Consider the following 26092-nt stretch of genomic DNA (forward strand, 5'->3'; position numbering starts at 1 on the left):
CAAAAAACAGCTGATTCAATGGCTTCTTCAAGTGATAGCTCTAGACGTATTGATAATAAATACAGATGTATAACGGCTGAAAAAGCTAGTCAGATGATTCTATTTGATTCTGAATCGGATGATGATAGATCTAGTGATAGTAATAATAGTAATATTCAGAATCTAGATCTAGAACTTAATAGTCTTCGAGACTGTGCCTCTCAGTCTAAGTCTAGCTGGTAAGTGATACTTGTCTGTAGTTCTCTGGGTCAGATTTTTCTCCTTTTTTTAAATTGAGGGGTGACATTAGATTATTTCCAGTCCTTTGGTACTCTGCCCTGGTTAAGTGAAGCCTGAAAGAGTATTTTGAACACTGGGGCTAGCTCATTGCTTAGTTCTTTAAGTAATCTAGCTGGAATACCATCAGGTCCAGATGCTTTATTATGTTTGGTGTTGGCTAATAGTTTTTGAATTACCTTTTCTTGTACTTTTATATCTCCTATGTTGTCTACTTGGCTCAAATTTATTAATATGTCTTTGTCTCCTGGGGCTGAGAATGCTGATACAAAGTATTTGTTTAGGATGTAAAATTTAGTTTTATTATCATTGTGTGTTTGTCACACACTAGTTTTAGAACCACTGCGACACAAGGTGAACTGATAGTGATTTAGTAATCATGTAACTACTTTGTGCCAATGCACGAGGAAATATTGGGGTTGCAACTGACCATGGATTGATTTCAGTTAGTTGATCTTGGACGCTTGTAGAGAGAGGAGTATTATGGATATCCTTTTCAGTGTAGTGATATACAAGTATTAAAGTTACTGTGATTGATTTGTATTCAGGATGTATTTCTTTGGATGCATAATTTGTAATGACTGAAATCGCCAATATCTTTGTGAATTATTTCACTTATCTTATATGTAATAAAACCATGTCTGCTACCAGCGTGTCTATTAATGATTCTAAGTGTTGTGGTCGGAGAGTTCAGTATGTTAGTGTTCCTACGCACCAGCTAATCAAGTGCGCGTGAGAAGGTATTATTTAGTTAGTAAGACAAAGAACATTATAGTAATACTAGAAAAGGTATCTGCAACTGCAACACACAGAGGCAGACCAACTCAAGACCGTCCAGGCCTACAACAAGAACCAGGTCGTGACAGTTTTAAGTTGTCTTCTCTTTTTAATGGCGCTCTCTCTGTTGTTTCCATTTTCTTTGACTTAATGTATGACCATAGGTATTTGTTGTTATCTTTAGACATTACATTGTTTATGTATTCACTCAGCAGCTGTCTGCTTACTTTTTTGGGTTAGGTGTTTAATTTTAATGTACTTTTTATAAACTCTTTCTGCCTTAGTTTCTTTAAATTTTCTATATAGGTTTTCCTTCTGTTTACAAAGCTTCTTTAATCTATTTTAAACCAGCATTTATTTTTTTGTTTGGTGTGTATTTTGTTGGTATATGTTTTTCTATAATGCTTTTAAGATGGTTTTTAATGAAATTCTAGAGGTCATCGACTGGTTGGTAAATGTCTCTTTCTGATAAGAATGTTTGTTGAAAGTGTTAGGTTGCATTTGTTCCAGAGTAAGATTTTTCTTTTGGGTTTGATATTGGCTACTGCTTTTATCTGACTTGTGTATTTTTATAATCTTATGATCTGATAGACCAAAGATGATATCATTATCTACTACTAATCCAGGTCTGTTGGTTAAGAAGAGATCTAATGTGTTGTTTAATCTAGTTGGCTTTTTAATGATTTGATCTAAACTTAGGTTGTGTAAAGTTTTGTTTCTATGAAAAGCTCATTTATGTCCTTAAGGTTTTGGTGTTTATCTATGGTTAGTGTTTTCCAATTATATCAGGTAGGTTGGAATCACCCATAATCCAAAAAACTGCATTTTTATTGGTCTCTTTTAAGTGTAGTTGGTCTATAACTGTCTGTTTCGTTTGTTTCAATGGTTTGTTGTTCGTTGTCTACATTAGTTGTTATGACATGATAAGGATTTAGTTATTTGTTTCGGGAATAAGGGGAAAGTTTTACTTAGTGAGAAGTGACGTGACAGATCTTTAAAAAACAAGAACACTCTAGGATTTGATAAAGACAAGAGGCTTTTCCTATCAGTGCAAAAATAAATCGTAGTTTACGGACCTAGTTGACTTCAACGATTCCGTTATTGATCATTAAACATATTTATTGACCAACATCAGCATCGACTAAATTTCTTGATTGTTTGGCATTTCGTCGGTGTTTGAAGGTTACCTCCTGTTTATTTCATTGTTTGTATATGACACGGCGGAAGAGCCATAACAGGTATCATAGTACCCAGAGATATCTTCATTGAAACTCTTGTTCAAACAGCGTTGATTTCTTCTAAATGTTTTTCCATCATTTGTCTTTATGGTGTAAGATCTGGATGATGGATGTTTCTTGATGACAAATACTTTCGGCCATGTTTGTCCTAGACGAACTCTCACTTTTTCTCCGACAGAGTAATAGTAGTAATCTTTAGGTAGTCTTGCTATTGCATCATATTTCACTTTGCTTTTAATCTGTCTTTTGTTGAGTAATGTCTCAGCATATTCAGCTAATGATAGTTTCAATAGTTAGGGATCACTTGGAATAATGTCCCTGAGTCTTTTACTCATCAGTAGTTGTTATGGTGAATACGACAATAAGCTTATCGGAGTATTTCTATACTCGAGCATAGCGAGATATGAATCTTTTACACTTTTGTATGCTTTGTTAAATATCTGCTTTACGATACGATACACCTCAATTCGACCATTTAATTGAGGTTACCTGGAGATTGGTGTAGTTATCTTGAAACCCTATTCAGCAGCGAACTATCTATTTTAATAGTTGTTGAATGGCATATTGTTGTTCACTATTCTGGTATGCAATGTCTAGTAAAAATATCTTTTAGTGCCAGAATATCACATTCTGCTGTTTTGTTTTCTAGTCGTTATATTTCAGGGTATTTGGAGAAATGGTCTACATATAAATCTGTCGCAACTTTTCCATGGTCTGTCTGGTACAGCATGAGGTAACATTTTTTCCTTCACATTATTTGTTTTAAACGTTTCACTTGTTGAGCATTTCATTATTGTCGAAAAAATATCTTTGGACAATCCTGGCCAAAACACACTCTGTCTCGCCTACGATATGTTTTTCTCAAGACCAAAATGACCTGTTAATCTTTATTTTAACTATTTTTCCCATAATATTAACATCAACCATCCAAACTTTGACAATGTTTTCAGTACCAATTGCCTCAAACCACAACTTATGTATTTGTGTTGCTTGAATTACATCTTCCAGTGACTAAACAGCCTTGAAATGTTTCGAACGACATTTTGCAGCGAAATGATTTCTCTTTTTTACAATTTCGTCATGTCTGTCCGAAAGCTGGACAATTGCATTTTCCAGGAGATCTACTACAAGATCTGCAATCTCTAATGATACTTGTCACATGATTATTTGCCATTTTTCCCTGTGAGGTTTTGATTGGCTTTCTAAGTTCTGTCCTCTTTAATTTATTAGCATCATCCACCAGTAGTCCTTTCATATCTATCATTAGGTTCTGGGTATGCTCGTCAGCACGAATTATGCTTGCTGCTTTCTCTAAAGTTAAGTCTACATCTCTCAGAAGTCTCTCTCTCACTAGATCCGAATGTATGCCTCATACCAATCAATCTCTAATGAGTTCATCTCGAAGGTTGTCAAAGTTGCGTTGTTTAGCCAAATTCTTCAACTCAGTATAATACAGTTCACCGTCTTTCTGATTACATGATAATAATTTAAATTTGTCATACACGTGTTGGACCTAGGCAAAAAATGATTCTCAAACCTTTCAATTACTTTGTCTACAGTTTCATCTTCACATACTTGAAAAGTATTGTAGATGTGTCTAGCGGGTTTACCTATCAGGTGTAACAATAAAGCTTTCTTCACTTGCTCGGGCTTCGTATTCTTTTTAGTGGTGAACATAAACAGTTCAAAACTTTGTCTCCATTTTTTCTACTTTAAGATAGATTACCGTCTAGTGACAACGGTTTAGGAGGATTGAATAATTCCATTATTCGTACTGATTCTAGATTCTATGTCTAGATCTATAACGAAGTGAACTCACGACACTACTTGATACAAATAAAAATGTACTTTTAGCAATTTATAAACCACTAGATCTACCGGTTACCAGCAAGTTAAAACAACCTGACACTAGATCTGACACCTAATCTGACATCAGATCTGTCACATAATCTGAAACCAAATCTGACACCCTGTTCTTTTGTCACAGATAGATATTAACATTAACATACTGTAGACATAAATTAATAGTAATGATAATAATAACGCATTCTGTGATTATTAAAGTAGACATAGAAGACTCTCTTTTTTATTTTCGTCCAATCCTTTGCATTCGCACAAAACGTAAACAGCAAACAATGACGTAATATAATGTATTATTAGTACAGAGGATTAGTGAAAACTGCGAACTATAAAAGTAGTTCGTGTTTTTTTTAAACTTTCAATTGAAACGAAGTTTCTTTCAAAAATCTTTTTAAAAAAAATGACATTTCAATCAGTATTTTATTAAATAAGATAGTCAGTAAATGGAAAATATATTTTATAATAATGCATTAATACTTTTTCCATTGTAACCTTAGATGCAAATGTTTTGTACCAATGCGCGAATCTATGAAGAAGCTTGAGTTATTAATGATGAAGTCTGTAACCTTTTTATAAGACTTACCTCCCCTGAAGTTTTTAATTTAAAAGTGGTGATATTTTTTGAAAAATCTGCTTGTATACATAATTTTTAAAAATTAGATAGTTCACTTTCAAACAAAAAAATAGACGTTGCATCAGGATTTTTAATGATCTAAAATATCATAATGTTCGATTTTCATTTTTACTTCTAGTTTCTGAGTCCTAAACGGGACGGACGGAATGACAGACATTCCATACAAAACTAATAGCGTCTTTTTCGCTTTTCCCGCTAACAATAATATTATTTATGTTAAAGTATTTACATGGTCCTCTATGTTCTCCATTTCGAGAATGGTCGCAAGTTTCTTTTATTGAAAATATATAATTACTATTCCAGGTGTTAGAACTTTGCATATCTTCCTCTCTTCAAATGTTGAACTTGAACACATTATTCTTTTATAGCTTGTTATGACATGATTAGGATTTAATTATTTGTTTCGGGAATAGGGTAATGTTTTACCAAGTGACGTATGACATGATAAATCTTTTAAAAAGTAAGAACGCTCTTAGATTCAATATAAACAAGACGCTTTTCATTAGGACTGTGAAAATAAGAAGTAATATACAGACCGCTAGTTACCGAGGATATTCGACGGTTCCCTCATTGTATTAATAGTGTTTATTAATGTAACACTAGCGTTGACTCCCTTTATCTATTGTTGGCCTTTCGTCGGTGTTGATGTTTTAGCATTGAGTTCGATGTTACCTCCTGTTCATCGTTTATCTTGGACACCGCAGAAGAGCCTTAACAAGCTCTAAATAGGAACTAAGACGTTTTTATAATTTTGAGCTGAACATTGATTTATTATTTGAAATTCAGAAACTTTCTTTCAAAGCCTCTAATATCAATATTAACAAGGTTACAAAAGACAGTTTGTGTGGAAACACAAACTCAAAATCGGCCCCCGAAGTAAAATGTTTTACATAATTCGGATAATCCTTCAGAGTTGAAGATAGTTTACTTCCTAGTCCAAACCTCCCGCAGGACGACGGGGGATGGGAGCAGGCAGGGTTTGAACCTTCGATCGTCGATAAATATAAACGACAGTCCAGCGCGAGAACCGCACGACCAGTGGTCCACCCAGGTAGGCTTCAATATTTTCAGAAAGAAAATCCGAATGAAATTATATCAAAGACAAATGAGAGATAAGAATAGAGAAAGAAGATTAACAGATCTTGTGTAGTGCCCCAACCGTCCCGCAGATCAAAGGATACGGGAAAGTGAATGTAAAGTTAGATGTGAACCTGGCCTAACTAGTTTGTGGTCTATAGGGCAGATGATGTAAAGTTCATCTGTTTTTGTGGCTACGGTTAACGAGGGTGTCATGTAGCCAGCACAACGACCAACCGCCTTTGCTTTTCCCCAACTAATGTCAGGTACCCATTAGAGCTGGATAGACTCAGAAGTTGAAAATCCCAGTCTTCACCAGGATTCGAACCCGGGACCCTCGGTTCGAACTAAATAAGATAATTGTTTTGAAAAGGCTCAATCTCATATTCGAATCCTCAAAAAAAAAAAAAAAAAAAAAAATTTCGATATATAGAAAAAATGTTCACGAAAATGATGTTTATAAGATTACTATTCGTCTTAAATTAGGTCTAACATATAATGCATACTAATTAGCTTTTTCTTATAAAAAACTGCTTGCATAATTAATTTAAAAAATTAGAATTTTCGCTTTCAGGAAAAAAAAAGTAGCCGTTGCATCATAACTTTGAATGGTCTAAAATATTGTGAAGTTGGATTTTCAATATCTCTTCTAGTTTACTAGATCTAAACGGGACGGACGGACAGACGGACAGACGGACAAACGGACAGACGGACAGACATTTCGCACAAAACTAATAGCATCTTTTCCCCTTTTGGGGGCCGCTAAAAATGGAAATTATGTTTCTTTTACCGCGCCATTTATATTTGTTTTTTTTTTAATACAAAAGCTAGCGTCGCTTTAATACGTTAAAAGTCTTTGAGCCTGCTGAAAATATATAAATAGATTTCTTTATATTTAACAATGCCCTTCTAAACTGTCAATGTTGGAGTTACATTATTTTTGCTCCAACTTTTGAAATAGTTCTTTTGAAATCTAGATAATTTTTCTAATTATTTTTTTTTCAAATCACACGTTCACTATATTTTATCATCTCACAACGTATGAGTGGCGAACATTTAAAATTTCCACTTTAAGACCTGTATTAGTGAAGATAAACTGCACAAAAAAGAAAAACTTGCGCTTTGTCACAAGGATCATTAAGAGATATTTACTGAGGACCAAGCTGAGATCTTAAACCTATCGGTTTTTTATGCTTTCAGACTTTTTAAAAATAAAAATGTTTAAGCAGACAAAAGCATCTAATTTTTTTATTCGTGATTTATTCTTAAAATCCTGAGTAACTTTCGTGATGCAATTATAAAACAACTCTCTGTATATAGTCTCTACAACTTTCCTCTGTATAGAGTCTCTATAACTTTCCTCTGTATATAGTCTCTATATCTTTCCTCTGTATATAGTCTCTATATCTTTCCTCTGTATATAGTCTCCATAACTTTCCTCTGTATATAGTCTCTATAACTTTCCTCTGTATATAGTCTCTATAACTTTCCTCTGTATATAGTCTCCATAACTTTCCTCTGTATATAGTCTTTATAACTTTCCTCTGTATATAGTCTCCATAACTTTCCTCTGTATATAGTCTCTATAACCTTCCTCTTTATATAGTCTTTATAGTACATAAACCCCTATTTATTGATTCCTCTGATGTTTCTCGACTGACTTCTTCCTTGTATGACTAAGGATATTTATTCAATAAATACTTCATGTTAAATCCAAAAATATCTTTTTAAATGTGAGTTTTAAATATTTATATTTTCTTGACTAATTAGACTGGTTGCAGGACCATTTAATTTTATAATAAACGCAAAGTTTTTAGATAACTCGACATAAAGCTATAAATAACTAAAGTAGTAACAACCTTTGACGAGCAGCGATTTAACTTGCAGATAAAAGATTTTTCTTACAAAATAATTAATATTTAGTGCCATCACATTTAAATATATGCGATACAATGTCAAGTAATGTATATATTGTTATTCTCTGCAGATTGTGCCCCAGGAGACTTAGACTTATTACCAGAACTGTGTACTAACATTAGTATCTGCCAGACACACCGATCAAGGTGTTGTGAGTATTGCTCACGAATGGAGAATTATACAGTCACAATTACCATCGAGATAACTTCACCTCAAGGTAGTTAATGAGCCTGCACTTGCATTGAGTGAGACATTTAAATACTTGATAATATAGTTTTGATTGGGATCCTAAGAACGGAGCTAACTTCTAAGTTGTTAGAGAAAAGACGGAAAGTCCCACATCTATGTACGTCATAGCCTTTTAATGTCGTCAGATAAACGTTCACTCTACCAAAGCAACCCTGGGAGTGCCGCCAATCGTTACCGCCTCCGCAAGTTTTGACTTGGCATGCTTAAATTCCGAGGCGCGACCTCAAATAATGCAAATTATTATCGCAGAATAATGTCAAGCTGAGGGTGAAAATTATTGGTCGCTAAACTGAGAGGCAATACTGGTCATTATCATTGAGTATACATAGTACATATTGTGACATTGTAATGAGCTATTGATCTAAACTTCCTACAGAATGCGACGTTTCGAGAGAGGAAGAGTAAATTAATTGCAAAATTAGTTTAAAATGATTGTAAATCAAACAATGTGTATCATACGTGTGACAAAGAATGTGTATCATTGTGCATAGAGGGGTGTGTACTTTTCGCTACAGGTTGCAACGTTGCAGTTTCTAATTTAGGTTTTATGTAATGATTGTTATCGACTGTACACGAGATTTTAAACATATTTCAAGAGAGGAAGAGTAAATAGATTGCAAAATTAGTACTGGTGTGTACTTTTCGCTAGAAAGAAATATCAACTAAGCTACTTCCTAGCAGACAACGGCTATGTCTACTTCAGAGTAAACAAAATAGTAAATAACAGATTAACTTGTGGAATCACTTCAATTACTTACACAGATGTCATTGTTTACAAATGTGTGTACATGTACCAACATTTTTTGTAAGAGTTATCCAGTCTGCTTTTTTGAAAGTTTTGTACTGCTAGGTGTTCTTTTGTTTAGAGGATGTAGGGAAGACTTAGAATTTGGGATAGTTTTTAAATATTTTTTGGGTGTACTTTTGTTCTTCTCTAAACCTTTTTTTAAAATATGCTACGGGGGTCGTGGCCTAATGAACTATACTTGGAATTTTTTAGAAGATTGCTTTCATCAATGAAAAACATAAACCCGCATTTCTTAATTCCTCTAAAATTTCTCGACTGACTTCTTTCTACAGGATATTTTTTATTAAATACTTTATGTTAAATCCAAATTGTCTTTGTAAATGTGAGTTTTAAATATTTTATCTTTTTTTTTTACTAATAAGGCTGGTTGCAGAACCATTTAATTTTGTAATAAATGCAAAGTTTTCAGATAACTCGACATTAAAGTATAAATAACTTATGCATTAATATAAACTTTGACAAGCAGCCAGTAAACTTGGAAATGAACACTTTTCTCTTACAAGATAAATAATATTCAGTGCCTGCATATTTTAACATAGTGTCATGACTTTAATTATTTTATTAATAAGTATAAAGGCATCCAGGTACATGGCAAGGTAGGGTCTGTCTGTCTCCGTACAGAGAGAGATTTCCGCATGCACCAGTTCTATCTGTTTCAAGACTAGTCGTATCTTCGAAAGCTTTTCTGAGCACCCTGCATTCGTAGAGGATGTGTTCCACGGTTTTGTCTTCCACATGGCAGTGTCGACATCTCGGATTCTGCTTCTCTCGGATATTAGCGAAGTGGGCTCCTATCGGACAGTGCTTAGTGAGGAATCGTGCCAAGATTGCTTGCTCCTTTTTGTCTAGCTGCTGCCACTCGTCTTTTCGGTTTGGGTGTTTGGGAACTCTACAGACATGCCGTCCCGTGCTACATAGGTCCCAGCTGTTGTACCATTTGGACTTGATCCATTCATATATCTTTGTTTTTGCACTCGTGTATGTTTGCGGCTCCTCTCGTGGGTTAGAAGCATTCATAGCTTCGCCAAACTGTCGGCTCTCTTGTTTCCTCTAATTCCACAGTGTGAACCCATTGCATCACCACACGTTTCTGATAGTTCCTTTCGAAGTGCTCCACGCACGACATAGTTTTTGCCAGTTGTGTATGCCGAGTCTCTGGGCTCTTGAGAGCTTGCAGGAAGAAATGTGAGTCTGTAAAGAGAGTAAAATTGGCCGGTGCTGTAGTTCCTTCCTCGATACGCCTTTCAATATTCTTCAGAGCATTTTTTATTCCTTCCATTTCCTCAACGTAACTGCTTTCTCCTGCACATGGGCCTACTAGTTTATTGTTTTTGTTGCACCGGGGAAACTGACTACCGCTCCATAACCCGAGTCTGTTCTGCCTTGGACTTCTCTGGTTGATCCGTCCGTATAGACCTTAATAGTATATTTCGGAAAGTGGGCAATGGTTCTGCGCTGAGTCTAAGTCCGCTAGAGACGTTTGCGAGGCGTAAACTTGTACTAAGAGACTGTATTCAATTTGCGACCATACTGCACCGATGTAGAGCGTCCGCAGCACGCTTGCCTTGGCGGCCCACTTCGTCGTAGCCATTCGCTTTATGACGTTCAATCTTGCTGAGGCTTTTTGTCGTACTTCTTGCACATGATCAGACATAACAAACTTAGGGTCCAGAGTAACTCCCAAATACTACGGTTGTGGTTTCGATTCGAGAGTGGTCTCATCGATTTTTAGATTTATGGCTTCTTGGTGGATGTCTTTTCCCAATGTTAATAGTGTCAGGACCTAGGGGAGTAGCTAGGGATTTGTGGGCCCGGGGGGATTAACCTCTTTGGGGGCCCCTTGCATTTTGACTTTCGACACCATGACATGAGATAATGTACTTCATAAATATATACGCCTACATTCACATTGGTAGAGTATATCAGTAAAATAAACAAGAAATAATCATTAAGAATCTTTTAATGAATAATACCGTTGTTTATTGCCGAAATAATGCAAAAATGGCAAAACTCAATTCATATTCCTTCACGTCGTGCTTTCCAGCAGCAAAGTCATCTTTAACATGTTCTACATCGATACTGTCTGGTATTTGTGACTCAACTGAAATTAAAGCCATGCTGCTAAGCCTTTCTTGTGTCATTGTACTCCTGAGATAGTTTTTGATTACCTTGAGCTTTGAGAAGAATCTCTTACATGACGCAATGGAAGTGTCATGAGTTAGCAGTATTGGGGTGGAGATTGCAAGGTTTGATGTAGATTGCAAGGTTTGAGCACAAATCATTACCATATGAAGCCAGCTTCCTCAATATGTCAATTGGTGATTGTGGCACTGGTTTGTTGAGGAAAAGTGCTCGTGCATCAATGGCATCATTGAACAAGCGATTTGCCTGTATTTCATCAGAACTGGAAAAAGTAATACAGTTTTTTATCTAGTGTCATCATTTATAGACTTTATGGGTGTCTTGATTCATGATGAAACTCAAAGGTGTCCACATGGTTTTCCAGCTTTTAGTATCTGTCCTTCATCTCCATATGAATTCGGTCCAGCACTTATGTTGCAACACGTTTGAATTGCAGTTCTTTTGACAATCCTACATCACAACTCAATTTTCCATCAAGCCTTTTCTTTCTTTTGGTTATTTTGATTAAATTAATTCCATAGCATCCACTATCTTCTTTTGCGTTTTCGGTGGGATAAATGATCAGTTTCGTCCGTTTTTCATCATTTTGCAGAAAGCAAGAAAAGTTTTTTATTTCTTCTGAACTATATTTAATTGGGCGAAGAAAATTTGAACAGAGGTCCAGATAAGCAAAAATTGTATAATTTTACCCTTCATGAGAAAGATTATGTGCATTGCTTCTAGCGTCCATTCTTTTAGTTGTTGATTCAGAAAGTCAATATCAAGCTCTGTTCTACTCTGATTCTCATTTTCTATAACTTTTTGTTCCTCTCTAGGGGCTAACATTCGTAATGAGACAGTTTCCTCTAGACAGTTTTGGTGTTCGGATAAAAGCGTACTGAGGGTTGCATGTTACCTAATAAACTTTCTCTGTTATGGGATCATATTTAGACGATCTAACGTTCTTCTTCAGCAGGACAGGACCCGGAATGGTCTACCATGTTGGCAGGAATGTACCGGAACCACTTCTTTGGTTGAACACAAGAAGTCGTTCATGTGGTGTCCTGTTAGTTGCAGTGCATAGTAATGACCGGATGGATTTCAGAGCATCATTTAGTACTAGTTACTATTTAGCTATGTCCAATTCTTTAGAATGTAAAGCCAAGGTGATGGCTTTCCATAAAGTCCCATTAAGTTTCTCTATTTGTCGTTCCCCCTATAGCTGTAAGGGGTCGTTCTACTGGTCACAATTCCTCTCTCGTTGATGAAATGCTGCACCTCTGTAGACATTAAAGAATTTCCCCTGTCAGTGTAGACTTACGCTGGAAATCCAAATAGGGCAAATAGTTCATTGGGACATTTAACGACCGTAGAGGAAGGCATATCGGGACATGCAAATGCTAATGGAAATCTAGAGAATTTATCTATAATGGTAAGTAGATATCTATTTCTTGACACAGTAGGGAGAATCCCTTGAAATCCATACTAATTCTCTCAAAAGGTTGAGATGCTTTAATCAGTTCTCCGGTCGGCTGTCGAAAAAAATGGGGCTTTAGTTCTGCACAAGTTTGACATTGTTCTATTACAGTTCTGACGTCATCACTGGAAAATGGAAGATTTTTAGTTCTTACGTAGTGCAATAGTCGAGTAACGCCCGGGTGACAAAGACTAGTATGCAGCAATTTAAGGTCATAAGTGATGCCAGATAGATAGTTTCTAGTAAATGTATCAGCTACAGTGTTCTGCTTACCAGGGCGATAGATGACGTCATAGTAAAAACATGAGAGTTCAAGTTTCCACCTTTAGATTTTTTCGTTTTTAATTTTTCCTTTGTTTGACCTGTTATACTTGAAAGAGGCAGATCGCTGATCCGTAACAAGTGTGAACGATTTGCCAACTAAGAAATGTTTCCATTTCCTCAAAGACTCAACAATGGCATATGCTTCTTTCTCAACTGAAGAATGTTTTCTTTCACTTTTTCTTAATGAGCGAGAGAAGAAAGCAACGGACCGGCCATCTTGGTTGAGGGTAGCTGCAATGCCTATATCAGAAGCATCCGTCTCAACGGTTAAAGGGCGATTCGGATCAATAGTATATACGGCGGCTTTTTAAAGCTCATTTTTCAAACTTTCAAATGTTCTTTTAACTTCTTCGGAGACAGGAAATTGTTGATTTCTTGTTAACAGGCTAACTTTTTTTTGAGAAGTTAGGTATCCACTGTGAGTAGTAAGCCAGAAGACCCACTAATAATTTCTGTTCACGCATGTTCACTAGTACGGGTAATTCCCTTAGAGCGTATAATCTCTCAGGATCCGGCTTAAGTTGTCCTCTGGAAATCTCGTATCCTAACAGTCTCACTTTAGAAGTGCTAATTTCACTTTTTGTTTCATTAAAAGTGATTCTATACTTTTGAGCACTATTAAGAAATCGCTGTAGGTTTCGGTCGTGTGATTCAGAGTCTGTACGGCAGATGGTCACATTGTCCACATAAGCAAAAATGTCAGTGAGTCGTTCGTCTTCGATGATTTTGTCAATCGTACGCTGAAAACAGGCGACTCCATTCGTAACGCCAAACGGAATCCGACGGATTTGATACAGTTTTCCACATGCTTCGAAGGCTGTGAACGGCCTTTCCTCCTCTTTTATAGGAATCTGATGGTATGCTCTTTTCAGGTCTAAAGTGCCTTATACAGAGTATTGGGAATCTTTTCTGGTAGTTCGTCAATTTAGGGCATAGGGTAGGCGTCTAGTAGAGTGAACCGGCTTATGGTTAGGCTGTAATCTGTAACCATTCTTTTCTTATGTCTGTCATTTGTTGTGACTATGACTTGTGCACGCCAGGGAGATTTAGATGGTTCAATATATCCATCCTTTATTAGTTGTTAAATTTCCTTCTCTATTAACTTTCTATCTGGAATTGAGTATTTGCAAGACCTTATAGCCACTGGGGTACATTTTGGTGACAGATTACTAAATAGACTTGGAGCCTCTACCCTCGCTGGCTGGAGAGTACTCAGGCGCAACGATGGTTTCTGACAATCAAAAGGAATAAACAAGTTTTGGTGCAAACTTATAAATTCAAGTCCGAGAATGACGTCGGAGCATAAATTGTCTAGTAGAGAAAGTCTAACTCCCTCGTATCGTTCATTTTTGAGACGTATGTTAGCGTAGATATGTCCTTGAGTGATTCGAGATACATAAGTGGAAGCCATAAAGATTCTGTTGCCTAAGGAACATGTCTGCCATTTGTGCTTATTAGCCTTGTGCGTCAAAATATAGCTTTCACAGCTCCCAGTGTCAATTGCACGTTGTTGATGAAAATGGGTCGTAGATTCGTTTAAACTCAAAGGCTGCACAGTAGCGATAGCCAAAACTGTTGAAGATTTCGATTTGCATACTCTTTGAAAATGACCCTTTGTGAAGCATTGATTGCATGTCGCTTCCCTTGCAGGGCATTGAGAGCGGGGATGCTTAACCCTGCCACAAAAGTAACACTTGCTAGCTAATGCGTTTATTTCATGTGTGTGTGAATTGCTGGCACTCTGATGAATCGTTACTTTTGGCAAGGGCTAGGCCGAACAATTGGTGAGAGTAGTTGCCGCGCAATTAGTTTCCAGCTGTAATGATTCATATTGTAATGAGAGCTGATAAGCATGTTCTAGTAAGCGAGCCTCTTCGAATGCGTCCTTTAAACTCAAAACAGTCTTTTCAAGTAGACGTTTTCAAATGCTGTTGGACACTAGTCCATTGATAAACGAATCTCTAATCTTCTCGGTGTTGTTCAGCAGTCGCCGCTTTAAGTTGCAATCTTTGGATAGAATTCTTAATTTCTGTATGTAGGCGTCCTACGTTTGACCTTGCTCTTGTTTGCAAGTAGCTAACCTATGACTAGCAAACACCTCATTCTTTGGTTGAATGTAGATGCCATTTAGAGTCTGGATTGCTTCATCAAATGTCTCTTTATCAAGCATCATTTGATATACAGCAGGAGATATATAGTTTATCAGTAGTTTCTTAGTATCAAAATCATCTACTGATACTACTGATATAAAATTTCTAAAAGTTTCATATCGCTGCTGCCAATGTTCTGCTGCTTGAGGTGCTGTAGGCTCGATGTCAAACTTCTCTGGGCGAAATATCCTATTCATTTCAAAATTCTTACAACTTCACAGTTTTGGATTCAGTCTATTAAATTGTTATGAACATAAAGATAAAAATGCCGAGAACCATGTCTGTATAGTATGGCTTTAATACACTGAATGACTACACAACACATATTTGGTGAACACTTTGTAACGGACGAGTTACAAGCATACGTAAACATAAGAACGATAACCAATACAGAATATCATTTTCATAACATAAACTCATTTTGAATTTCTGATGACAAATAATGTGTCCTCTCATATTCGATTCTATGTAAGTGGTGTTTAGTAACTTCATCAAACTCTGCAAGAAAATTCAAAGATGCTAGGAACTTTCCAGGATTGGGTGAATTCAATTTTTTCGTTGTGGCCACGTAAGCTTGATTTTGTTTTTGCAAAATACTTAATAGCTGTTCCTAAATGCTTTAGAATATCCATCCAATACTGCTAATTTTTCAAAATGTGCGAATAAAACATATGTGACAGTTCATCTAACTTTTTCTTCAAAAAAGCTTGTCTGTGATGGAATCTTTCTTTATGTTCTTTCAGTCTCTCGGGTTTTTTCCATTTGGTGAAACCAACTCCAGGTTTGCTCAATGCACTAGATGTCTTTTCTGATGCCTCAGAAAACAGAACACATGCAAAACAACAGATACATCCAAAGTGTGAAGAGAAGAGTAGCCAAGAAAGGTTGCAAATCTTTCCTGTTGGAAGCTTTGTAGTGAACCATAATGTCAAACTTTGTGATTTATTTTGGGAAAACTCTACTGGAAACAAATACCCATCATCTTTGTTTGGGAAAATAAGCTACCCTTAACAAAATCTTTGTTTACAGTTCCTCAGATAAAATTCCATTCTTGATATATCCAAATCTTTGTACAACTTCTTCCACTCCTGTAGAAAGTAATTTTGAAAAACCATAACTTGACTCAGCCTCTTTTACTTCAGATGTTTTCTCTGACTGTGGTAAAAGGTATTTCTCTGGAGTCTCTTCAGTACTACTTCTCTTATCAAGAGACAGTTTCACTTTTTCGACTGCTGTATCTTTGTATAAGGCCTAATCAGCTAACTAGTGATACTTTTCTTCAACACATTCATGGTCTTCTTTATTTTCAGTGCTGTTATCACATTTCTTCCAAATGATAAGGATAATAAGATAAACTACCCTATATAAAATGTTACTTCCTGGGAGTAACACGCACTAGTCAGCGCTATGGAAGTCACTCCTTGAAATTGATTGTAAAGCCGCACTGAAAAGGTTACTGCTGTGTGTGTAATACATCCAACTTATATAACAATGTAAAAAGCAAGATTACATTACAGTGACGTAATTTTAATGACTTAAAAACAAATTTCGGACACTCATTTGGGGACCCACTCAGGTGGGGGCTCGGGGGGGGGATCTTAAAATTCTGGACCGTCCTGTCTGTTAGGAAGTTGTTTAAGCCACTGATTCATGTTTGAGCATACCCCGAGGTTCATCAACTTAAGCAATAATCCTTGTTTTAAAACTCTGTCAAAGACTTGTTTTAGATCTAAAAAGACTGCCAGTGTTGATTCACCTTTGCGTCTTACGTGAATCCACTAAACGTAGGCCTACAAGAAGAAACAATTGACGTCATATGAAAAACACGACTAAGCGACGATAAAAAAAAAATACAGCACAAAAATTAATAAAAAAAAACAAATGACGTCATCGCCTATTGAAGAAAGCGGTGCTATTAGATTGTGAAGATTTTTACTACAAAACTAACTACGACATATAGACGATTCAATGTCAAGTAATGCATATATTTTTATTCTCTGCAGATTGTGCAGCAGGAGACTTAGACTTATTACCAGCAATGTGTGCTAACATTAGTATCTGCCTGACAAACCGATCACTTTGCTGTGACTATTGCTCGCGAGTTGAGAATTATACAGTCACAATGACCACCGGGATCACTTCACCCAAAGGTAGTTAGTAAACCGACACTTGCAGTGACTGTGAAATTTGAACCCTTGTAATAGTTTAAATATAAAATTGTAATTTAGATCCTAAAAGAAAGGCAAACTTAAAAGCGTGTTATTGAAAGGAAAGTCACACATCTTTTTATGTCATAGTCTTTTAGAGTCGTAAGGTGAATGTCAACTCAACCAGAGCAATCGTGAGCGAGCTGCTAATCCTTACAACCTCCGCAAGTTTTTATTGCGCATGCTAAAATTCCGAGCGCGACTTCGTGTATAAATGTTCTTTTCTCTCGTAGCAGGTGATGATTATTGGTCGGTAAACGAAAGCCAATAGTGGTTATTGTCAAAAAGTACGAAGTTTACATATCGTGACGTTGCTATGAGCTATCTGAGTAAAATGCCCAGAGGCTTCGACATCTCAGTGATCAGGCTTTCTGTAATGATTGTTCTCGACTATAGAAGAGATTTTGTAATTATATTCATACAGTAACAGTAAATAGCACAAAATATGATCATGCTTTTTCATTGTAAATCAAAAATGTGTATCAAACGTGTAATAAAGAATGTTTATAATATGTGTGATAAAGAATTTGTATCATATTTTTGATAAAAAATGGATATTATTCATGTGATAAAGAATGTGTACAATTTTTACGATAAAAATGTGTATCATTCAACATAACCTATCCCATTGTCTGTTGGACCGTTTTGATTTTAACACCGTTCAAGATCTGTAAACTGTCTCTCTAAATTCCACTTTGTCTTTTGTCTTAAAAAGAATTTCATTCCCTGACAGGCCTGTCCATTCTTTGATTTCTTCCCATCGCTTTATCTTCTTCTTTTTGTAAAAATTTTGTATCATTTGTGTGATAAAGAATGTGCATCATTTGCTAATATCATTTGTGTGATAAAGAGTGAGAGTCATTCGTATTATTAAAAATATTTCTCCTTTGTGTTTTAAAATGTGTATCATTAGTATGATAAAGAATGCGTATCATTTGTATGATAAATAATGTGTAAAAATTAATATGTATCATTGTGCATAGAAAGGTGAGTACTTTGCAAAACAAATAAATTCCAAACAAGCCCCTTTTGGGCAGACAACGACATTGTCTATTTCAGAGTCAACAAAATATTAAATCACAGATTAACCTTTGTATGCATATTAACTGCTTGTACCTTTAACACAGGTGTCATTTTTTGCAAACTTTCTTTTTGCTGTCTTGGACGTTGCCACAATGAACCTCACCACTATAATAAGAAACGGACTCTAAATATATGATCGTTGAGGATGGCATATATTCACTCATACATCCACCTAATTTAAGTCATTTTATAATATGCATTTTATATATGCATTTATCTACTTTTTTTCTCTTATAAATCCACGTACCAAATGAAAAGACGAAAAGACTTGAAAATGTCCTTACAATGACTCATTATGCAGGATATACATTTTCAATATGTATGTGTAACCAGAATTTGCGGCATCAATGTTTAAACATTGGTTCCATTTCCTCGTGTGTGTTCTGTGGCATTTTACGTCTCGAGAGACGATCTTTTCCCTTTGCAACTTCTTGTGTGACTAAAGAGACCAATCCTTGATACACAGCTGCGATCGCAGGTTGGGCATATATAATCGCCAGGCGCCGTTGCATTTTTAATCTTCTTTCTGCTTCTGTTGTGTATGACATCTGCAATCCGTGACCCTTCCTTTATGCTCTCTCTCCATGTGGATCTGTCCAGTGAAAACCTCTTCCCAGCTGCTAGTGTCGATTTTGAAGAGCTTCATTTCGCGTTTGCATACATCCGTATAACGTAAAAGTGGGCGACCAGCGGCTCTCCTGCCTTTTATTAGATCGCCATACATGATGTCCTGTGGAAGTCGACCTACTGACATTCTTCGAACGTGGCCAAGCCAGCCAAGGTGTCTGCTGCTGTTAACAGAGCGGATGTCCTGTCACCCTGCTCTTTGTACTTCCTCATTGTTTTTTTTTTTATCTTGCCACCTTATTTTAAAGATCCGCCTTGAGCAACGTAGGTGGAATACATTCAGCTTTCTTTCCTGCCATGAGTAGGTTGACCATGTTTCACTTCCGTACAGCAAGGTGCTCAACACACAGGTCCGGTAGACAAGGGCTTTAGTACTGCTAGTCAGCAATAAGTTGTCCCAGACTCTTTTCTGCAACCGTGACATGGTGGCCATTGCCTTGGTTATCCTGTTGTTTAGGTCTTTATCCAATAGAATGCTGTTTGATATGATGGAGCCAAGTTAATAAAATACATTAACAATTTCTAGTGGCTGGCCATTAATGCTTACTTGAGGTGCAGTGTGCTTGTGTTTTGGACAAGTATCTTAGTCTTTCTTTGACTGATGTTTAAGCCGAACTTCTGGCAAGCAGCAGATAGTTTGTCGACCAGGGACTGTAGCTGAATATCAGAATCAGTCACAATAGCTGCATCATCACCATACAGAAGTTCTCTGTTGTGTGTGTATATTTAAAATAATCTCTTCTTGTATAAGAACTAATTTCTCTGTGACAGGGATCTGAGCTTGTTCACGCGCAAAAGGGTTAAATACCCAGTCGAGAATATCCAAATGAAGACTTTCTTGAAATCTTTGATTAAGTTTGACTTAGAATAGTTAATCATTGTTGATTATTATTTAAATTATCAATTCAAATTGACTTGCTTTATCTAAGAAGTTATTTCAATTGTATATTAGTTTTATTTTTCTGTGGACCCCTTTCAGTCGTCTCACGGACACCTGGGGCTCCAAGACCACAGTTTGAGAATCAACAGCTCAATTGGTTGCTTAAATTTGTGGTGTAAATCCTAGCTCGTCAAATCTAAAATTGAAAAGAAATACGTAGTGGAAGCTGTACAGAGTAGATTATTCGAGATTTTGTAATGTATACTCTTTGTTTCTTATAACAGAATGTGTACTGGGAGAGCCAGACTTAAATCCAGAGTTGTGTACTAGCCCAAGTGTCTGCCAGACACAGCCACTGATGTGCTGTAATTACTGCACCTACAATTCTGGAGCCATTTTTCATCTATACGATACTTGGGTTTATCGTTGTTTTTACATTCATTGCATTTTCTTTTTGTCAAAACAAATGTCAGCTTAATAGATCTAGAAGTCCACTGATGTTAATGTTTCTCATATTTTGAAAACAAAATGTTTCACAATTTATTGTTCATACCTATTTTTATATCTTTATCTTTGTAATACACTTTAATATTTATCACAATACAGCAATCTTTCAATGTATATTTGCTATCTCCGATCTTAAAAAAGTACACCATATTACCTATTCATATGTATAAAGTGGAAGTGGTTTCATTAGTGTCTGATACGTAGGTCAAATGTATGAACGTTTACATTTAACAAAAAAAAAGTTTTTAGATATATAAATTTGTACCAATTATCTTTTATTACAAAGACAAATAGAAATGTAACTTTACCTTATAAATGTGCATTATATATTTGACAGGCATTTTTAAAACTTTGTTTATCCTGAGCTTTGAGTGGGTTAGTTAAATTTCTCAATTACGGTATGCTGTCCAGACATAAAGAGAGATGAACAACTCCCACACATTTTATTTGCTTAGCTCATCACATTTTCATAGATGGACAGGTGACCTCATTAAATAATGTCAACATGTTGACACTGTCTAGTGGTCAAAACTTGGCTTTCTAGGGAACTGAATTTGTTTTCTTAGAGAAACATTTAAATTATTGAGCTGGACTTCAAGCCAAAACTCTACACAGATAACCGGGAAATGAGTATGCTTACTTGGAGATAAATTTCAAGTAAGGCGCTAGACATGTCACAACTTAAGACGGTATCTAACTTTCTTATTTGGAGATACATTTCAAGTAAGGCGCTAGACATGTCACAACTTAAGACCGATATCTAACTTTCTTACTTGGAGATACATTTCAAGTACTAAACTCATATTTGAGTATAGCCTATTAGCGTAAAAGAAACTGGTCAGTGCTAAATTAAAAAAGAGAGATAAACATCTTCTACTTATTGTTTAGTTCATGACTCTGAATTTTTTGACAAACATTGACCATTTCTGAACCAGATTGGATTAACGCATTTGCTAAGACAACATGTTGACACTGTAAATATCTTACACTGGTGAATTTTATTTCCTAATATATTATTTTCAATAGTGGCGATGATTAGATCACTATATTGTTAATATTTTGGACGTGTCAAGTAATTCCTTGTAAAAACTGTTATTTCTTTCGATATGTATTTAGCCACCATCAGATGCAACACATAGATGCCAGTATCAGAAGCGCTTTGTGGCTTTAAAAACACAAGCCTAATGACCAGTTGATGGTCTGAAATGCATAAACTCATATATCTACTTACTACACAACCCAGCTTGTTTTGTATTTCATCTTCAAATGTGTTGCATTAGTATAGTATACATTAATACATTAATATATTTAATATTGACAAACTAATTACAGAGATTATTTCACAATTTGTACAAAAATTGCATTTAAAAATTACTAGCAGTACACATCCGTTACGCCCGTTGATTTACATATGCTTCATTCATAGATACGCGCATTGATACCAAATTAAAATCTAAATTAAATGATGAATTAAATACTGATTCAAATGTTGTTGTTGTTTTTTTTTTTTAAAGATTTTTGTTTCAAACTTTGATTTTTTGTAACTTCAATAAAACTTTTTTTTTAATAAAAAGAATCAAAGAATCACAACCTCATTATACATCTTGCGACAACCTAAGTCAGACTTAACAGAACCCAGATATAAATAAGTTGTAAAAAAAATTACAATTAAAAATTACTAGCAGTTGACACCCGTTTACGCCCGTTGATTTACTTTGTTTATTATGGCCCGAATAAGCCTCCTTTTTTCTTTCTTTTATTTAAAAAGGCGCTACATTTCAAATAAAAACTTAACAATAAAATTGTTTCTTGTTTTATGGACTATTTTATTAGTGTGCATGTTAAAAACCAGTGTTTCAGTGGATAGCAAAATAATATGATCATCAATGAATCTATGTACACACACGCCATCTTGGAAACAAATGGTATATACATAAAATAATGTTAGATTACTAAATAACAAAATGGACGAACTGGATTGTTGCTGCAAACATTGCTACCAAGTCCGTTAAAGCTCGCTAATCTGTCTCACCGAAACATGGCTAAATGAAATTATTCCCGACACATCAGTTGACGTGGGTACGTTTCTTTTGTACAGATCAGACATAACAACATATAGTGGCCAAACAAGATAAGGAGGACTGGTCATTTATGTCAATAAACAGTACTGCTGTGTCAACAATTTCTCAATCAAAACTAAAGTGTGCACGACCGATATTGAACTACAAAGTAACAACCTCAGGCTATACTACCTGCCGAGAGAGTTTACACAATTTTACGTCATACTTGTGCATATACCACCCACAGCCAACACAGAGAAAGCAGCAAAACATATACTGGACATTGTACATAATATTGAAAGAAAAAGTTATGATAGTGTCCGACTAGTTATGGGAGATTTCAGTAATCTTTCGTTAGCTCAACACTTGCCAACTTATAGTCAATATGTTAATTGTCCCACAAGGCAAGGTAAAACCTAAGACAAAGGACCTCTATCCTATATCATTTGGAATTCTCTAGAGTCTGCTAGAGTTACAAAAATGTACCTGTAATGAACCATTTTAGTTTCTATAAAAGTACAAGACTTAAAGTGATTATGTGCATGAAGAGTTTAAAAGTTATTTTATTTTTGAATTATAACTCATTTCAAGATTAAATTTATTATTTAAAAAATATTTTATACGTCAATCTTGTCCATATTGTAATAGTGTTTATTTTTTTAACAATTTAGTGGTCCATTTGCTCCATTATCATGAAAACATGTCTGTTTGGGTTGTTTTGAAAATTTATTTATTTGGTCAAAGGGATGAAACCAAAAGAAATTTCACCTTGCATCTTTCAGTCCTAATTGTCTCTCTTGTTGAAAAAAAATTCTTAGGTAATTTTTAGTATTACAATTTTAAAGTTTTATAGCAAATAAATGATATATTAAATACATACACATGCAAATTGTTAATAGTTATCACTTATACAAACACACACAAACATACCTTCAAACTTACTTTCTTTATTGTTTAAAAAGACTTTTGTAAATTGATATTTATGATACAAATGGAATTTTTGCAATTCATTGAAAGAAAGTAAAGGAAACCTTTAAAAAAAAAACCTCATTTGATTTAATATAAAACATATGTACATACAATGGATCAATATAAAATTACATTTGGGGTCAGCCTTTATAGTGTTTAATTTTAAAATCAACTATATTTCTATATATTATATCCAAATCATTAGGATTAGAAATGACATTATGATACACAGCTTTAAGTCAACTGTTCCACACTAACTTCCTTTATTGTGATACAGTTATTAAATTAAAATTATGTATCATTTTGTGTTTAGCTTTATTTAAAAGAATAGATAAATTAATATTCACATAGGTTTCACAATTTCCCTCTAATAAATCTCTTACAGTATTTCTAACATTACTAAATAAAGAACATTCTAAATATAAATGCTTTTCATTGTCACCATTAACAGATTGAAAAAATTTACAATATTTTACACCAGGTTTTTTCTTTGAAAATGAAATGATCCCAAAGATGAGTCTGTAAGATACTTCTTTAGCCTTTGTTGCAATGTGTTTGATATGAAGGTTAGTGACAGAGTCATTTAAATATTTTCCCCATTTCATCCAAATAGCTAAATTTTCTTGTAACTGAAGATGATGATATATATCTGAATATTAACAGGGCGAGGAACAAATAAAGAAGATACAAAATACGCTTTAACAGAATAGTTCACGCCTTAAAACAGGTAGATGAGAATGCGGATGCTTTTTCTGTCTAGTATAGAAAAGGCAGGCAAGGAATGTGATTGTGTGTCTATAAAAATCACAAAAGCAAACATTAAAACGAGTTAAATATTAATGTTTATACTAAAACAACTTTTTACGCAGAATTTAAATATGTTAATAACTCAAATTTGAAAAACCATCGGAGTTTCCCTTTATGTTGCTGGAATCTGCCACTGAGGTATTCGTTTTCTCATAAAAAAAAATATAACGTCTTATAGACTATTGTTTAAAAGTTTTATCAAACTACCTAATACTCTACACAAATTAACAACCAATCAACCGAAAGAAAGAAGATATAAAACTGGATATCAGCTAAGAGCTGAAAAAAGTAGCCTACAAAAAGTCTCCCTCCTCCACGCAGATAATTTGTCCAAACGAACGGCAAGTTCCGATTGATTTTGGCGCAGCGGCGTCGCAGTGTCTGGCACGGTGTACCACTGCGCTGCAAACTGCCTAAAGATCGCCGGCTTGTTTGGCTTGGCTAGCTTATCGATAAAAGAATAGAAACTGAATTCAAACCTCTGTTCTGTGCAGCTATCCCTAAACATTGGACAAACTTTGGAAGTCGACATTGAGGCAGGTTAAAGGCAAAACAAAAAAAAAAGAATAAATACGAAACTAAATGAAATATAGGCTACCAGATCTGTGTATGTTAAAAACTAGAATCTGCATTTTTTATTTTCATTGTATAGCGCTTGTGGAAACAAGATCTACTTCTGCTTTTAATCTAGCTAGCAGCATTGACACATTTTTGGCTTATTTATCCATCATTTGGTTGAAATCTAGATCTAACATGATTTGAATATGGAGAACTTTCTAAAGTCTTATGTTGTTGTTATTTTCTCTGTCTTCATAAGTCGAATCACAGGCACTGAAGGTCAGTATGATTTATTATTATAAATATTTGTCTAGTAACTTATTATAATCTAGTATGTTGCCTTTATATTAAAAACTGGTTGAGCAAATACGATATTTTGACCTGTTATTACTTTCCTTGTCCCTAGAACAACAAATCAATTTTTACGGAAGCAATGTTTTTCACCCAAACGAATATTTTTATTAGCAATGTTGTCCAAGTTTGCTTTTTAAAAATTGTCATTAAAATTTTTGAAAAAATTCTACCAAGAATTTAACAGATATTTCAAACCAGATTTTTTAAATTATCATATATATATATATATATATAGGCCTATATTCGGCTCCTTATGGCTCAAAAGACAATGGATGCGCCCAGGTGAATCAATGGCTTTGATTTCGCCTTGAGACGTGGCAGAAACTGGTGTGACTGATAAGCCGATTATGGAGCGGTAGAGTTTGCCACAATTCATGAATGTCTCTACATCTGACTAAGGGCTAGTAGACAGTGCAGTCTTCTTCTTCGTTCTCTTGACAGATCCAAATCGTTTCTTTTACATTTAAAGAAGTTCGTACCAGCACAGTCTGTTTCTATGATGCCCGGTCATGGGCTATCTTCTCCCACATACTTTTTTCAATGCCCGTGTTTCTTAGTTCTCGCTTAAAGACATATCTGTAGGTAAATTGTTAGGGTTATGTTGAAATCCTTCAATTTATAGGGGACCATTTCTTGCTTCCAGCACAAACTTAGCATTTCGTGGAATAGCTTGATTTGGGCATGTTTTCCAGCCTGAATGGCTTCTGTAGGAATACCATCTCCTCCTGGTGCTTTCCCGTATGCAAGCTTGTCAATAGCTGTGCTTTTTTCCTTTACCGAGATTGTTTCGTCCCATTCCCTCAAAACTGAACATTTTTTGAAGTGTTCTGACAAAGCAGTTGGCGAGATGGTGTTTTTTTAAATCTCGTAAAGTTCTGCATGGTACTCTTCCCATCGCTTCATTTTCAGTGCCCAATCACTAATGATTGAAACATCTTTTGACTTAAGTGGGGCACACCTGATGGTGTAAGGTGTTATGACATGAGTAGGAAGTAGTTAGGAATTAGTTATTTGTTTCGGGAATAGGGTAAAGTTTTAATTAGCGACAAGTGACGTGACAGATCTTTAAAAAATAAGAACGCTCTAAACGACGCTAGAAGGAGGACGCTTATTGTAAAGTAGTAGACTTGAG

At 35.3% G+C, this 26092-nt stretch overlaps 2 protein-coding genes across 10 annotated transcripts in view; both read left to right on the forward strand.

Moving 5' to 3' along the window:
• The window catches only part of LOC106073612 (A disintegrin and metalloproteinase with thrombospondin motifs 7-like), an 86219-nt gene extending 64537 nt beyond the window's left edge, over positions 1–21682 (forward strand). For 3 of the 6 annotated variants that reach the window (XM_056031610.1, XM_056031611.1, XM_056031613.1), the window contains 3 exons: positions 7850–7996; positions 16912–17058; positions 19990–21682. In XM_056031610.1, the coding sequence (XP_055887585.1) occupies positions 7850–7996; positions 16912–17058; positions 19990–20183 (488 nt within the window). In that variant the 3' untranslated portion in view covers positions 20184–21682. Of the gene's footprint in view, positions 1–2940; positions 3025–7849; positions 8025–16911; positions 17059–19989 lie in introns of those variants that run through there. The other 3 variants (XR_008778320.1, XM_056031612.1, XM_056031614.1) reach the window with 3 other exon arrangements.
• Positions 21683–24427: 2745 nt separating this feature from the next.
• Positions 24428–26092, forward strand: part of LOC106052213 (uncharacterized) — a 96002-nt gene continuing 94337 nt past the window's right edge. For all 4 annotated transcript variants that reach the window (XM_056032638.1, XM_056032636.1, XM_056032637.1 and 1 more), the window contains exon 1: positions 24428–24885. In XM_056032638.1, the coding sequence (XP_055888613.1) occupies positions 24813–24885 (73 nt within the window). In that variant the 5' untranslated portion in view covers positions 24428–24812. The remainder of the gene's footprint in view (positions 24886–26092) is intronic.

The sequence above is a fragment of the Biomphalaria glabrata genome, chromosome 6, assembly GCF_947242115.1.
Source record: "Biomphalaria glabrata chromosome 6, xgBioGlab47.1, whole genome shotgun sequence".
Classification (NCBI taxonomy): Eukaryota; Metazoa; Mollusca; class Gastropoda; family Planorbidae; genus Biomphalaria; species Biomphalaria glabrata.